Raw genomic sequence first — 14,760 nt, forward strand, 5'->3', positions numbered from 1 at the left:
CCCCGCGCCGGCTAAGAATTGTTTTCTTGAGCCAGCCTGTGGCCTGGCAGTTAAAGGGTTTGGTCTCACGTGACTGACCGTGAAGTTTGAGTCTCAGACCTGGTGATTTGAGAAATGCATGCTGTGTGTGTGTGTGTGTGTGTGTGTGTGTGTGTGTATGTGCCCAAAATCCCAAAAGGAGGGAGAGATGGAAGAGAAGGGGTCACGACATGTCTGTTCCTCTTGGGAGGTGCCTTTTTACTTTCCCTCTCTTTGTGTTGCTCTGTGTCTCTCTTGTGAGTGCATGTGCCCTCTGGCAAATTAAAAAAAAATGTTTTTTAAAAAATTTTATTTATAAAATTATTTATTTACTGATCTATTTATTTGTTATGATCTTCAAACCACTGGTCCAGGACTTGAACCATGGTTGGCCTTGTGGGAATTCAGCACCAACCACCCCACCACCTGCTGGCCCCATGTTTTCTTTATTTACGATAGAACCTGTGTGTGTACACGCGCGAGAGAGGAGTGCCTTCCACAGGGTCTGGTCACTCTGTGACTCCCTCCTCCCGGCCTCCAGCGCGTTAGATCTCAGGTACTCATGCACGTGCCCAGCATGTTTTAGGCTGACAGGGCTGAGAAACTGAATTGTGGTTGCCACGTGGGTTCTGGCTTCTCCTGAGCAGCACATTGCCACTGTGCCAGGGAACTGACCCCTGTTCATTGGTTCGTTTTAAGGTTTCCCTACTTTATGAGACACAGCGGTATCCTTGACAGGGACTTGTCACTGTGATTGCCTTCCTCTAGCCCTCTAGCTTGTTAGGGTCTTGGGCACCCATGTGTGTGTCTGGCATATTCAGTTGACCCGGCCAGAAATCTGAACCCGCGGTCAGCCATATGGCTTTCAGCACTAGTTCGATACAGTAATGACGGCACCTCCAGGCGGGGCCTTAAGTCCAGCCGTATGCACCACACCATCACGTCGGGCTGTGGGCTGTGGGCTGTGGGCTCTGGGCTGCGTGCTGTGGGCTCTGGGCTGGTTCAGGCAGAATCGCACAGAGCATCAACTGCCAGGCAGCAGGTGGGAGGTGCCTTAAAGTCACAGCAGGGAGCCTCCCTCCTATCTACACATACATCCTCCTTCAGACAACCAAACCCCAACCAAAACCCCTTACCACTCACTCACCTGCCACACACACTATCAAATCATGAGTTATAGAAGACTGTTGCTGCCCCATAGGATAGAAACATTACAGATGACTTTTCTGGTCCATCTGTCCCCGATATGGAGCAGCCCTTCATTGTTCTCCTTACTGTATAAAATTTTCTAAGTGAAAACACTCAAGGGTGACTCTCGGGTCATGCCAGGCCCTTGTGTCTTCAGTGAGAACAGGCCAGTGGTATTGGTTGATATGTGGGAATTTGGAGTTGTTCAGAGGCCCAGAGTGCATGTGTATGTGTGTTTGCACATGTGTGTGCCTGCAGGCACACATGCAGGAATGGTCTCAGACGCTGTGCAGTTGGGGTTGCCTCCTCCTGTGGTTTCTGAGAATTCACTTCGTGTGCCTCTGTCTCCTCATCTGTAAAGTGGGACCGAGAGCAACCGCTTTCCAACACGCAGTGTGAGGCCGATGGGTTGATCCTGGTTGAACCATCATGGCTGTTCTGGACTGGGGAGCTTGTCCCCAAAGGGAACCATGTTCTCTTCGTACACAGGTTTTTCTTTTATTCTGTCATGGAATGTTTAAGCCTACAGAAAGGTGAGAACAGTCTTAGGCAAGTGCCATGTCCTACAAGTGACCCCTCTCTGTCACCTGCAGCCCCCTCACACACCTCCATGGCATATTGCAGCTTCACTCAGATGGGATGCCTGCCTCAAAGGGGTCTTCAGAAAAGAATTTTTTTTTAACGTGTCTATCTTGGGGGTTGGCACAGAGTTCTCATGCTGTTAACTGCCTCAGCCTCGGCCAGCCAGTATCATGGGTATCTGTGCCTGGTATGTACAAGGAGACACCAAGACTTGAACCCAGGACCTTTTCAGGTAGCCTCTGCATTTTGGAGTGCCACATAACAGCTGCGCCATCTTGGCTGGCCTCAAATGAGACTTAAACTTTTTTTTTTCTTATTTATTGGCTCATCAGAAAAGTCATAACATTTTTTCTAGACACAATGAGTCACAACTTTCCTGATGACATGGTATGATAGGGTGTGTGCACACATATGTGAGAGTGGTGAACACAGAGACAGAGAGAATGGAGAGAGTGGGACTCTCCACAGGCCCCGGTCACACTGCAGTCCCCTTCCTCTAGTCCTGCAGCCCATCAGGTCCTGCGCACACATGTGTGCACCCGGTGTGTTCCAGGCTGCCCGGGCCAGGGACTCGAACCATGATCTTCATTTGCAACTGGCTTCGCTTGAGCAGTGCATTATCGCTGTGCCTCAGAGCTAGCCTGTGGGCGTCTTATCAACCCCGTGTTTTTGTGAATCGTTTTCTGGAGTATGTAGAGAGGAGTATGGGGCTGTGACTTGATATTTGACATCACGGGTGACTAAGTCGAGATTTATAACGAGGAACAGAAACTCCATCAAACTGGCTTAAACAGGAAGGGTGCTTTTGGGTTATTTTGAAATAATTTTAGATTTCTGAAAAATTGCAAAAATAGCCTGGAGTTTTCCCGTATACTCCACCTGGTTCCCCTTTATTGACCACAGGGCAATGATGGGAACCGGGAAAGTAACAGTGCTAATTAATAGACTGTTAATGAGCTGTGCTAACATGTTGCCAGTCACCCCGCTGATGTGCTTTGGTCCAAGATCCTGCGCACAGTGAGAGGGCATGTCCCCTTCTTCTCCAGCCTGGGGCCACCCTCGGTGTTTCCGTCTCTCATGACCTTGTTGCTCTTGAACTCAGGAAAGGCATCTTGTGGAGCGTCCCTCCACTTGTGTCCCCTGATGTTTTCAGGATTAGATTGAGGATTTGTCAAAAGTGACATTGTGTCTTCAGTGTGTCCCATTGTGCTGCTGCATCTCAGCAGGTGACGTTCACTTCAATGGCCCAGAGAAGGCAGTGTCTGCAGGGTTCTTCTTGAGATGGTACCTGTGTTTCTTTCAGAGGAGCAGGGCAGAGGGGCGCGTTGGGAAATTGGAGAGCAGGTGTACAGAGGAGCCCAGGCCAGGACCTGCAGCACCTGCTCACTCCCCATTGTCCCTTTCCCTGCATGCACTCGCCAGAAAGAGGGAGAGAAACAGAGAGACAGGAAGTGAGAAATCACCCCCCAGGGGAGATGGCCTCACTGCAATCCCTTCTCCTCCATTCTCCTCTCAGGATCTTGGGCACGCACGCACATGCGCCTGGTATGAGTGTAAACCACCAGGTCCAGGACTCGAACTGTGGTCGACTATGTGGAAGTCCAGCGACATAGCCATTACTCCAACTGCTGGTCCCTGCATTGTGAGCTCTTAAAGCGACTATAAAACCATTTCTTGGCTTAACTGTGGTGGCACACGCAACTGCTGGTGCTCCACAGACTGGGGCCACAGAAGAGGCCTGGGTTTGAGTCCTGGTCCAACCTGAAGAAGGGGCATGGTGGTGTGTACCTATAGTCCTGGTTGGGAGGCCGAAACAGGAGGACTGTGACACCAAGAACCCATAAGGGGAAAATAAAAAAGGCCTACTTTTATTTCTTGCCCTTTTTTTTTTTTAACTCTGCACTAGTATATAAGTAGTGTTTCTGTTTGTTATCTTAGGTATATACCAGTGCACATAAACACACACACACACAGTTTAGCTCCCAAAACGTAAATGTACTACCGATCAAAACTCTGAAAAAAAATGAAAGCATCGTGGTGACTGAGCGAGACAAGGAAACTGTTCCCCCCTCATTACTTTGGTAAAAGTGTAGTGGCATCTTATGTAATCTGTGTTCTTCCTTTTATTCATTTACTGGCTTTATGCCGTGTCAGTAAAGCATGACTTGTCTTGATTTGGATTATCCGTATTTTTCCAGGAACACTAAGTTTCTTTTTATGTTCCGGGTTTGCACCTTCACCCTCGGGAGTAGGGTCTGTCCTGGTGCCGACGTTAGTGAAACAGCACAGCAAGCATCACCCCCTGAGCCGAGATTCTCCTGGCGGCTATGTCTTAGGCATAAGAGAGGGTGGGCTGGTTTCCTTATCACGTGTCTTTGCCCACAGACAACGACCCTGGAACAAGCTATTAAAAACGCCCATGAGTGTTATGACGACGAGATTCAGCTTTATAATGACCAGATCGAGACCCTGCGCAAGGAGATTGAGGAGACGGAGCGGGTCCTGGAGAAGTCTTCCTACGACTGCCGGCAGCTGGCTGTGGCCCAGCAAACCCTGAAGAACGAGCTGGATCGGTATCACCGGATCATCGAGATCGAAGGCAACAGGTGTGGTCATGTCAGGCGCTGTGCGTTCATCTCCTCATCCCGGGCACTTGCTCACTCCCCAGATCTCTGTCGAGTGCCCATGCTGTGCCCGGCACAGTTCTCTCAGTGGTAATGGTGCCGGGAATGGAACAGAAAACCCCTGACCTCATGGAACGGGGATACTTGCTGGGGAGACAGATGAAGAGTGAATTGTTTGTTGGTTTGTTCATTTTTCAGAAAGAGTTTTTCTGTAGGGTGCGTGCACTCACTGGAGAAACAGAAGGAGACAGAGAGATAGAAGGTGAGAAATCAGCCCCAAAGGGGGATGGCCATGCCACAGTCCCTTCTTGCCTATTCTCCTCTTGGGATCTTGAGCATGCACGCACATGTACTTGGCGTGAGTTTTAAACTGCTGGATCCAGGACTCGAACTGTGGTCGGCTATGTGGGAGTCCAGCATTGTAACCATTATGTCACCTGCTGGTCTCGATGATGAGTGAATTTGTCCCAGAGGGAGTAGGATTTATGACAGGTGCCATGGAGAAAGTTAAGGCAGGGAAGGACGGACAGGGATGACGAGGGCGATGATGGGGGAATGCTTGAGATTTAAGTAGGGAGACGTTGTGCCCACAGGTCTCGTCTCTGGAGACACAGATGTCCTAGCAGGTGGGATGACGAGCATGAAATAAATGAGACGCTGCAGGCCAGGAGCCTAGTGCCCTTGGCACGTGCTGAGCTCTGAAAGGCATTGGTGTTGTCACTGCTGCTTGATGATTATGGCCACCCAGTTGGGTGTGTGTGACAGTCAGTGTGGTCAGCATGTGGTCTGGTCTGCTCCATGTGCGGCCGTGACTGAGCTAGGAGATTCCCATGGTCTGTCCCAATCTCTCCATTCCATCTCTGCCGCTGTCTGTACATGGACGTGGACAGTGATATCCATTGCTGTGTTGAAATCTATATCCGCATCTACAGGAACAATAGCTTTCAGAGAGCAAGCTGGATATCTGGTCATGATCTCCAGGTTGATCCTGCCATTGTTCTGGGTTTAGACTGAGCTAAAGAGAAGCCTCCCCGAATCTCCATGAGGAGACATTCTTCCGTCTGCTCTCCCTTGGCTGTAAGTGCTCGAACGCCCAGTAGAAAGAGCGAGGTGTTCTTTCTCTAGTTATGGTCAGCGAGTCCCCCATAGTCTGTATCTATTTACCTTTCTGTGAATGCTTCCTGAGCACATGTATGACAATAAGTGTCCAACTGGCATTTCAAAGTCCTTGTGCGAATTTTTGTTCTGGGGGCAGGGCGTTGCAATAAGCTAACAGGCGCCCCTTTTGTTTGTTTGTTTATAACTTCTCATTGTGACGTAGTTTCAAACCGATAGAAACATTACAAGGATGGAACAAGGGACTCCAGTGGCTCTTGATCCAGATTCTCCGGCTGTTTACATTTAGCCTCTGTCATTTTTCTCTCTGTTTATATAGGATACGGCCTGTTCAAACACATGTTGGAGGTGACATACCCAGTTTGCCCTGAATACTTCAGTCTGGGCTGGCCCCTGTTTTATTAAAAAACAAAAACAACCACGCAAAACAGAAACCTTGTCCACCAGAGAACTGGTGCTTAGAGATAAGAAATCCCCCCTTGATCATCCTTCATTTCACGGCCTATGACCTGAGTCCAAAGAAATGATTTCCTTTGCATCCTCGTTCAGTGTATAAATGTATGTTGGCTAGTTGTTTACAATTGTCTGTAATTCACGAACTCTTTTATCTAGAGAAGCATTTTTCACTTTCGTTCCACATTAGAGAGTGGCTCTTGCCCCCGCCACCTGTTCGCCTTGATGAATAAAAGATGGCGGCCGTCTTTCTGGTTCTCTCTGCAGGCTGAGCTCTGCCTTCATGGAGACGCCCATCACCCTGCTCACCCCCAGCCATGGATCCTCCCTCAGCCCTGCGTCTGGTGGGAAAGGTAACACATCCTGTCTGTTTTTTTTACTTTTCTGTCTTGTAAAAAATGGAAAAAATTGGGGCTGGCTGGTGGCATGATGGTTAAGGGCACTGGACTCCCACATGGCTGACAGCGGTTTGAGTCCTGGGCCTAGCAACTTGCTTTCTTACTTTCCCTTTCAGTCTCTCTCACTCTGTCTTTCCCTGGTCAAATTAAAAAACCAAAAAGTTAAATAAAATAATTCTTTTTTTAAAAATGGAAAAACTAAGTGATACTTTTCCTGACTTTAAAATTTATACTCTCTTCCTACACATCTGGAAATTGATGCATTTATGTGAGAGGATTCTCATTCTGTCGCTCTCTGATGCACTCTCTCAGGTACTGACAAAACCAGGTAGTTTATAAGGAGAAAAATTGACCGGGAGGCGGGGATGGGCTACCTGAAGAACATTCTCTCTGAATGAGAGGAATTTAATTGGGAGGAAAATACAATATAGAGCCAGCTGGTGGTTAAGGCAGTTGGAGCCCTCAGGGCCGACTGTGTGGTTTGAGTCCTGGACTCGGCAGCTTGAGAAATATTCCAGGCGCGTGTGCATGTGTGCCCAAATTCCTGAGAGGAGAATGGAGGAGAAGGGATTGTGGCGTGGCCACCCTCCTGGGGAGGTGCTTTCTCGCTTCCCTCCCCTCACTCTCTCTCTCTCTGGTAGTAAATTTAAAAAAAGAAAGGAAAATACAATTCAGTGTTCACTTCCTATTTCTTCACTTTGGGAAAAACTGACTGCTCACTTATGTTCCCCCCAAATGAAATAAACTAGTCTGTGCACAGGTGTGCCGCGGGGTCTGCTCTGAGCACATGTGCCTTCTTGTCCAGTCCTCCTTTGAAACCAAGCAGGAACAGCTGGCTTGGCAAATACGGCTTCTGCCTTCCACACTTGGTCTTCTTCTCCCCACCTTTAAATATCCGTTTCGTTTACTTAGAGAGAGACAGAGACAGACAGACAGACAGATGCAGACACCTCAGTTGGGGATTTGCCACACTGCTCCTTCCCCAGCCTCCCAGCCAGCGAGGATCAGATAGTGTGTGCTTCAGACAGTTCAGGGGTCAGGCCCACCTAAGATCCAAACCCAGGCTCTGGCACCCTACTGCCTGCACCTGTACCACCACAGCCAGGCCCAATGTCTGGGTTTTGTTTTTATTTTTTAATTTGCTCCAGGGCATGTGTACTCCCTGGAGAGAGAGAGGGAGAGAGAAAGAGAAAACATCCCCTAGGGGGATGCCCAGACTGCAATCCCTTCTCTTCCATTCTCCTCTTGGGATTTTACCTTTAAATATCCGTTTCGTTTACTTAGAGAGAGACAGAGACAGACAGACAGACAGATGCAGACACCTCAGTTGGGGATTTGCCACACTGCTCCTTCCCCAGCCTCCCAGCCAGCGAGGATCAGATAGTGTGTGCTTCAGACAGTTCAGGGGTCAGGCCCACCTAAGATCCAAACCCAGGCTCTGGCACCCTACTGCCTGCACCTGTACCACCACAGCCAGGCCCAATGTCTGGGTTTTGTTTTTATTTTTTAATTTGCTCCAGGGCATGTGTACTCCCTGGAGAGAGAGAGGGAGAGAGAAAGAGAAAACATCCCCTAGGGGGATGCCCAGACTGCAATCCCTTCTCTTCCATTCTCCTCTTGGGATTTTAGGCACACATGCACACTCACCTGGTGTGTTTCTCAAGCCGCTGGGCCTGGGATTCGAACCATGTGGTTGGCTATGTAGGATCCATTCCTTACCACCCTGCCACCAGCTGACCTCATCTGGGATTTTTGGAATGGTTAACACATAGGTAAGGGATCACCTGACATCTAAATCTGGTTCTAAACAAACACAGCGTTTGGGAAGAAAAGAGAAGACGGGAATGTTGATGCTTGTGTGATCAGGGCCTTTAAACCCACATGTCCCCGACAGAGCAGAGGGTTTTGTGGAAATGGGCTCCAGAGTCGGAACATCATTGCAAGGACAGCCGTCTAGCTGCCAGGCTCCCAGCGCCGGCTCCCCGGGCAGCTTCCTAGGAATGTGGCCTCTGCACAGGGCCCTGGACTCAGAAGAGCCCATGCTGGACTTAATGCTATCCTGAAAATTTTATCTATTTAAATATATATTTTTAAATAAAAAATAATTTAGAAATTTTAGTATTTATTTATTTCTTTATTTTGGAGAGATTTTCGCCATAGGGTACATGCGCTCACCGGACAGACAGAGAGAGACATAGAGACAGAAAGCGAGAAATCACCCCCCAGGGGGGATGGTCACGCCTCAATCCCTTCTCCTCCACTCTCCTCTTGGGATCTTGGGCATGCACGCACACGCACCCAGTGTGAATTTTAAGCCACCGGGTCCAGGACGCGAACCGTGGTCGACTACGTGGGAGTCCAGCGACATAGCCATTATGCTAACTGCTGGTTCCCAGTATTTATTTACTTTTATATTTATATATTTTAAAGGTAGAATCATGTTGGGATTCTCCTGCCTCAGGCATACACTACCATGCCTGACTCCTTTTTTTTTTTGGAGAGGTTTTTGCTATAGGGCGCATGCACTTGCCAGAAAGACAGAGAGAGACAGAGAGACAGAAAGTGAGAAATCACCCCCCAGGGGGGGATGGCCACGCCACAATCCCTTCTCCATTCTCCTCTCGGGATCTTGGGCACGCACTCACACACACACGTGCCCGGTGTGAGTTTAAGCCGCCGGGTCCAGGACTCGAACTGCAGTCGACTACATGGGAGTTCAGTGACATAGCCATTATACTAACTGCTGGTCTCCATGCCTGACTCCTTTTGAAACAGGATCTAGCTATGTGCCCCGGCCAGCCTGGAGGTTATGATGCTCCTGCCTCAGTGCCCTGAGTCGCTGGAATTACATGCACACACCACTGCACTGCCTTTTAGGTTGGACTGGGACTCAAACTGGGGCCTGACATGTGATCCTAGCCTGCTGAGCACAGCCTCCCAGCAGTGTGAGCCACCACTACAGGGTCTGTCCTGACATTCTTAATTATTTTGAACAAAGGATATTGCATTTTCTATTTGCACCGAGCCCTGTTACATGCACACACCACTGCACTGCCTTTTAGGTTGGACTGGGACTCAAACTGGGGCCTGACATGTGATCCTAGCCTGCTGAGCACAGCCTCCCAGCAGTGTGAGCCACCACTACAGTGGATATTGCATTTTCTATTTGCATCGAGCCCTGAAATTCTGCTGCTGATCCTGTGAGCACCCCTCCTCACTTACTGGGTCCCAGAAACTTTTCCTTTGACATGTCCCTCTGCGTCCCCTCCTCCCTATGGCTTCATGACCAGCTATGGTCAGAGCTCACTCTGCTCCCTCTCCGTTGCGAGGCAGCCTGGCCTGGATGCTGGTGTCTGCTTAGTCCTGTGGTTGCTGGAAGGGACTGTGAAAAAACTGGGGTGAAAAAGTTCATTCACTGTGTGAGTGGAGCTGGAAAGCCTCCTAAGTTACATGCAAGGTGACATTTTTATGTTTTCTTCACCTTCTAGTTTTCCCTTTTGCTAGTCTGAGGAAATGAGTGTAGCCTTAGGAATGGGGATTCTTGTCATTTGGATTTCGTAGCACCACTTCCTCTTTGGGTGCAGGAGGAAGGAGATTCTGTCCAAAGAGTGGTCACATTTTGCTGAGATGAAAGTGAGCAGAGGAGAAACACCGTGGGTGAATCCATCCCCGAGCCTGACGCTATCTGAACATGTCAGAGGCCCCAGGAGCTTTGCCGTCCCTCCTGTGAGGGAGTCAGAGGCGAGAACAGCCTTGTTGACTGGGTCCCCATTGCCCATGGTGGGAGTGCATCACCGTCTGGGTGAACTGAGCACCCTTGGGTATTGGAGTCTTTGTTGCCATCAGACTGTTCTCAACGAGCAGGCGTTTCTGGGCAAATGTCTTCACAGAGTCGCCCTGGGACCGTTTTTGTCATCGAGCATATTTTCATGAAAACAGCCCCTCATGGTCTCCGCTGCTTGGTTTAGTCAGGGTTTAACGCATATTGAACAGGTGAATTCGCTTTAGGCCCAGCCTGCTGGCATGGTTCATAGCCCAGGCACTGCAGTGCTGGAAGCCGTGTGGCTGACCATGGACTTGGGTGTCCAGGTTGGTCTGAAAATATGCCAGACATGTGGGTGCCCAAGATCCTGAGGAGCTGGGGAGCTGGGAAAGGGGACTGTGGTGTGACGAGCCCCTGCGGAGGGTGCTGTGTCTTTCTCTCCCTCTCACGTGCACACACTCGCTCTCTATCACAACAGGAGACTCTACTTTGATTCTGATGACATTCACAGGGCTCAAAAGAGGGCTGTCGTTGGGACAGGGCTGTCTTCCCCACAAGTGTCATGCAAGGAGAAGGCTGTCTGGGAGTTCTGCCAGTGTGGTGAGCTGTGAGTGCAGGAAAACAACACCTCCCTTTTCTTCCCCTCCGTGTGCTCAGAGGAATCCAGCTACTTTTCCAATGTCATGCATCTTGATGGCAGAGCTGAGGCCTCAGCATGGACCATGGAGCCACAGACCCAGGGTGTTTCCCCATTGGTTTGTTTGCCTAGGCCCGGGGAACCCCACCTCAGTGCCCGACATTTGTCTCCAACACAGCGTAGTTTTCCATGATGACATTTTCTTTCCCGTTCATTAACAGTTATGCTTGACCTACTGTCTGTGCGTGTTTTCAGATCTCACCAGGGCTGTGCAGGATATCACGACAGCAAAACCAAGGCAAAAAGGGCTCCCCAGAAACGTCCCAAGGAGAAAGGAGATTATAGCTAAAGACAAAGTAGAAGAAACTCCGGAAGACACACCGTTAAAAGATCCGGAGGATGCCAAGCCGGTGCAGGTGATACTTAAAGAGGAAGGCGAATCCAAGCTGGAATCATGGGGTGAAGAAACTAGTGTCCCGACACAAGAGGGGGCCCCAGAGGATGTGCCTGATGGAGGGCAGATAAGCAAAGCCTTTGGGAAACTCGCCAAAATGGTCAAGGAGAAACTGAGAAGCCCCAAAGAGCCCGAGCCCCCTGCTGAGCTCTACACCAAGGGGCGGTACGTGCTGGTCACAGGGGACGCCAGTTACGTGGACCCAGGGTTCTGCTCTGCCTCCATCCCGGCCAAAGGTGGGGTAGTGGTTTCCATCGAGGAAGACTCCGTGCAGCGTGATGGCCATGCAGAGCCCTCTCCTGAGCAGCCCAAGCCCCCTGTGGACATTGGACAAGGGGATTCCCAGGGGAAAGAAGATGAACCCCCCAACAGCCAGAAGACGACGGACAAGGAGGATGAGAAGAACACCGAAGAACAGAAAGGCTCTGAGGAGAAACATGATGGCCAGAAGGAGGGAGAAGGGTCCAGGAAACCCTGTCCCACAGTTACCCCTGGTGCAGAGGGATCGTCTACACCCCAATCTCAGAAACCGGCCGCCAATCAGGATGGATCCGAGGGGCACGGGACTAGGAGCAGCAGCCCGCTAGAAAAAACCCCTCCCAGAGCCTTGGCTTACAAGAAGGAGGTGGTGGAATCCATTGAGAAGATTTCAACCGAGAGTATTGAGACGTATGAGGAAACCTCTGTGATAGTGGAGACCGTGATTGGCAAGACAAAGGCAAACAAGAAATTGGGGGAGAAGGGTTCTTAAATGCCCAGGCCTGATGAGAAAAATGTCTTAGGGGTCATGTAGGGGACATGCATTGATATTTTAGAGCATATGATAAGAGGGTGAAGTTCCTGTTTGGATTAGACCGTAGTTGGCCTGTCTGGCATTGCCAGTGAAGCCTTCATTAAAACGTTTTCTTTGCTTGCACGTCCTTCGTCTAATGAATAAGGGGGCCTCGGGACTGTACTGGGTCAGCCTCTTTCAGGACAAGGATGCTCCGTGAAGTGCCCACCCAACCATTCTCATTTAGGAAAGAGACATGCTCTTTATCATGGTTTATGTAGACTCATTAGAGACCCGGACAGTGTCTGCATTTCTCACCAGAAAGTATTGGTTGAGGACATAGGCTCCTTTTCATTCCCTCTCAAGCACAAGTGTATGCTCATGCGGATGAGCGTTTTGCTAGAGATCAAATGATTAAAGATGGGACCAGCAGATGGCGTAGTGGTTATGTTACTGGACTCCCACATAGTTGAACACAGTTTGAGTCCTGGACCTGGTGACTTAAAACTCATGCCGGGAGCATGTGTGTGCAGGCTCAAAAATCCTGTGAGGAAAATGGAGGAGAAGGGATTGTGGCGTGGCCATTTCCCCTTGGGGGTGATTTCTTTCTGTCTCTTTGGCAAGTGCACACACTCTGTAGCAAATATCTCTCTAAAAAAATGATCAAAGGTATCTGTCTTAGTTTGGGATCCCACAGAAGCTGATCCTGAAGCAAAGTTTGAATGTAAAAACTTATATTGAATAAATTCCTCAGGGGAACAGTAAGGAAGTGGAGAGGGAGACCTGGAAGGCCAGGCAACCACTGAGGGGTGAGGGAGCTGTGATTTTTTCTTTTAATTTTATTTCTTTAGGGCACGTGCACTCACCAGAGAGAAAGAGATAGAGAGCGAGAGGGAAAGTGAGAAAGCACCCTCCAGGGAGGACGGCCATGCCATAATCTGTTCTCCATTCTCCTCTTGGGATTTTGGGCATGCATGCACACATGCCCAGTGTGATTTTTCAAGCCACCAGATATGGGACTTGAACCACAGTCAGCCATGTTCCTACACCTTAACTATCTGCTGGCCCCCATTGATGCTTTTCAAGTCACCAGGTCCAGGATGCAAGCTGTAAAGTTGTTCATGTGGGAGATCCAGTGCTTTAACCTCCATGGCTCCTGGTGGCCCAGGGAGGCAGAATAAGAAGCCACTACCTCCGGTTCATCAGTTTGGAGAGTGCTCAGGGGGTTAAGTTTGGGGGCCAAGAAAGCCCTCAGGCAAAGAGGTGCGTGTACCGACACTGGAAGCCGGGCCTGGAAATACACGGAAACAGTAAGAGTCGTGGGAATGTAGGCAGGTCACCAATGCCATCAGCCACAGTGTGTGTACCAATTGTACCTGTTTTTTTAGAGAAAGATTTTTGCTATAGGATGTGTGTGCTCACTGGAGAGCCAGAGAGACAGAAAGTGAGAAACCAAACGCCACAATCTCTTCTCCATTTTCCTTTTGGGATCATGGACATGCACGCACATGCGCCGGCATGATATTTAAGCCATTGGGTCTGGGACTTGAACAGCTGTCAGCCATGTAAGAGTCCCATGACGTAACCATTATACTATCTGCCCGTGCCCCAAATGCCCTTTTCTATGGGCCTCTTAACATTTTCTCACTCAGCGATGGCAATCCTCAGTTAGGTTTCAAGAAGCAAACTCAAATGTTACTGTATGAAGTTCATTGTTTAGAAGTTCATTAGCTCAGCAAGCATTTTATTGAGAATATGCTGTGTGCCAGACAGTGCTATGCTGATAAGGGGGGACTTTTCAGATTTTTAAAATGACCTCAGTTATCTCAGTACTTACATGAGTGTGCATGCTCTCTTGTGCACACGTGCACGCACACACGTACTTACTGTGCCAGATGCCAAGAAATAGAAATGATTCTAAACCAGAGTTTTACAAAAAGTTTATGTTGCTCAAATACATCAATATTTCTACTAATCGTCAAAAAGTAAGTTTTTACTCATACCAGTGGAAAAAATCACTCTGTCCTGGGCCATTTGGTGGCATGGTGGTTAAGGCAGCTTGGTCCCACATGGCTGACTGTACAGATCAAGTCCCAGACCTGGTGGCTTGAAAAACACACTGTGTGGGCATGTGTGTGTGCGTGCTCAAAATCCCAAGAGGAGAATGGCCGTTCTCCCTCCCCCAAGAGGTGCTTGCTCCCTTTCTCCTTCCAGCAAGTACTCATGCCCTTTAACAAACAAACAAACAAACACACAAAAACAAAACAGGGACCAGCAGATGGCATAATAGCTACATCGCTGGACTCCCATGTAGTTAACTGCGGTTCAAATCGCAGACCGGTTGGCTTAAACTCACGCCAGGCGCATGTGTGTACGTGCCCAAGATCCCGAGAGGAGAACGGAGGAGAAGGGATTGTGGCATGGCCATCCCCCCTGGGGGGTGATTTCTCGCTTCTTTCTCTCTGTCTCTCTCTTTCTGGGGAGTGCACATGCCCTATAGCAAAAACCTCTCCAAAAAAAAAAAAAAGGAAGAAAAGAAACTAAAAACCAAACAACAACAAAAAATTTCTTCCCCATTGCTCCACAATACATTAAGGATACCAAGTGAATGTGTTTAAATGGATTATTGCATTGGCCTAAAAAAAAAGCACCTGGCATGCCAAGACAACTGTACATTAGAGAAAATTCATAGTCACTAATTACATTCTAGTGTATATTTCTTTGTTATGAATAACAGAATACTGAATAGGGTCTC

General features: G+C 49.0%; 1 protein-coding gene across 1 annotated transcript in view; it reads left to right on the forward strand.

Annotated features, from left to right (window-relative positions):
* The window catches only part of BFSP1 (beaded filament structural protein 1), a 57,354-nt gene extending 45,295 nt beyond the window's left edge, over positions 1-12,059 (forward strand). The window contains exons 6-8 of the mRNA XM_006143677.2: positions 4,174-4,394; positions 6,249-6,334; positions 11,035-12,059. Coding sequence (XP_006143739.1) covers positions 4,174-4,394; positions 6,249-6,334; positions 11,035-11,984 — 1,257 coding nt within the window. The 3' untranslated portion in view covers positions 11,985-12,059. The remainder of the gene's footprint in view (positions 1-4,173; positions 4,395-6,248; positions 6,335-11,034) is intronic.
* The last annotated feature ends 2,701 nt before the right edge of the window (positions 12,060-14,760 follow it).

Source organism: Tupaia chinensis, unplaced genomic scaffold (genome assembly GCF_000334495.1).
Source record: "Tupaia chinensis unplaced genomic scaffold, TupChi_1.0 Scaffold000101_1, whole genome shotgun sequence".
Lineage (NCBI taxonomy): Eukaryota > Metazoa > Chordata > Mammalia > Scandentia > Tupaiidae > Tupaia > Tupaia belangeri.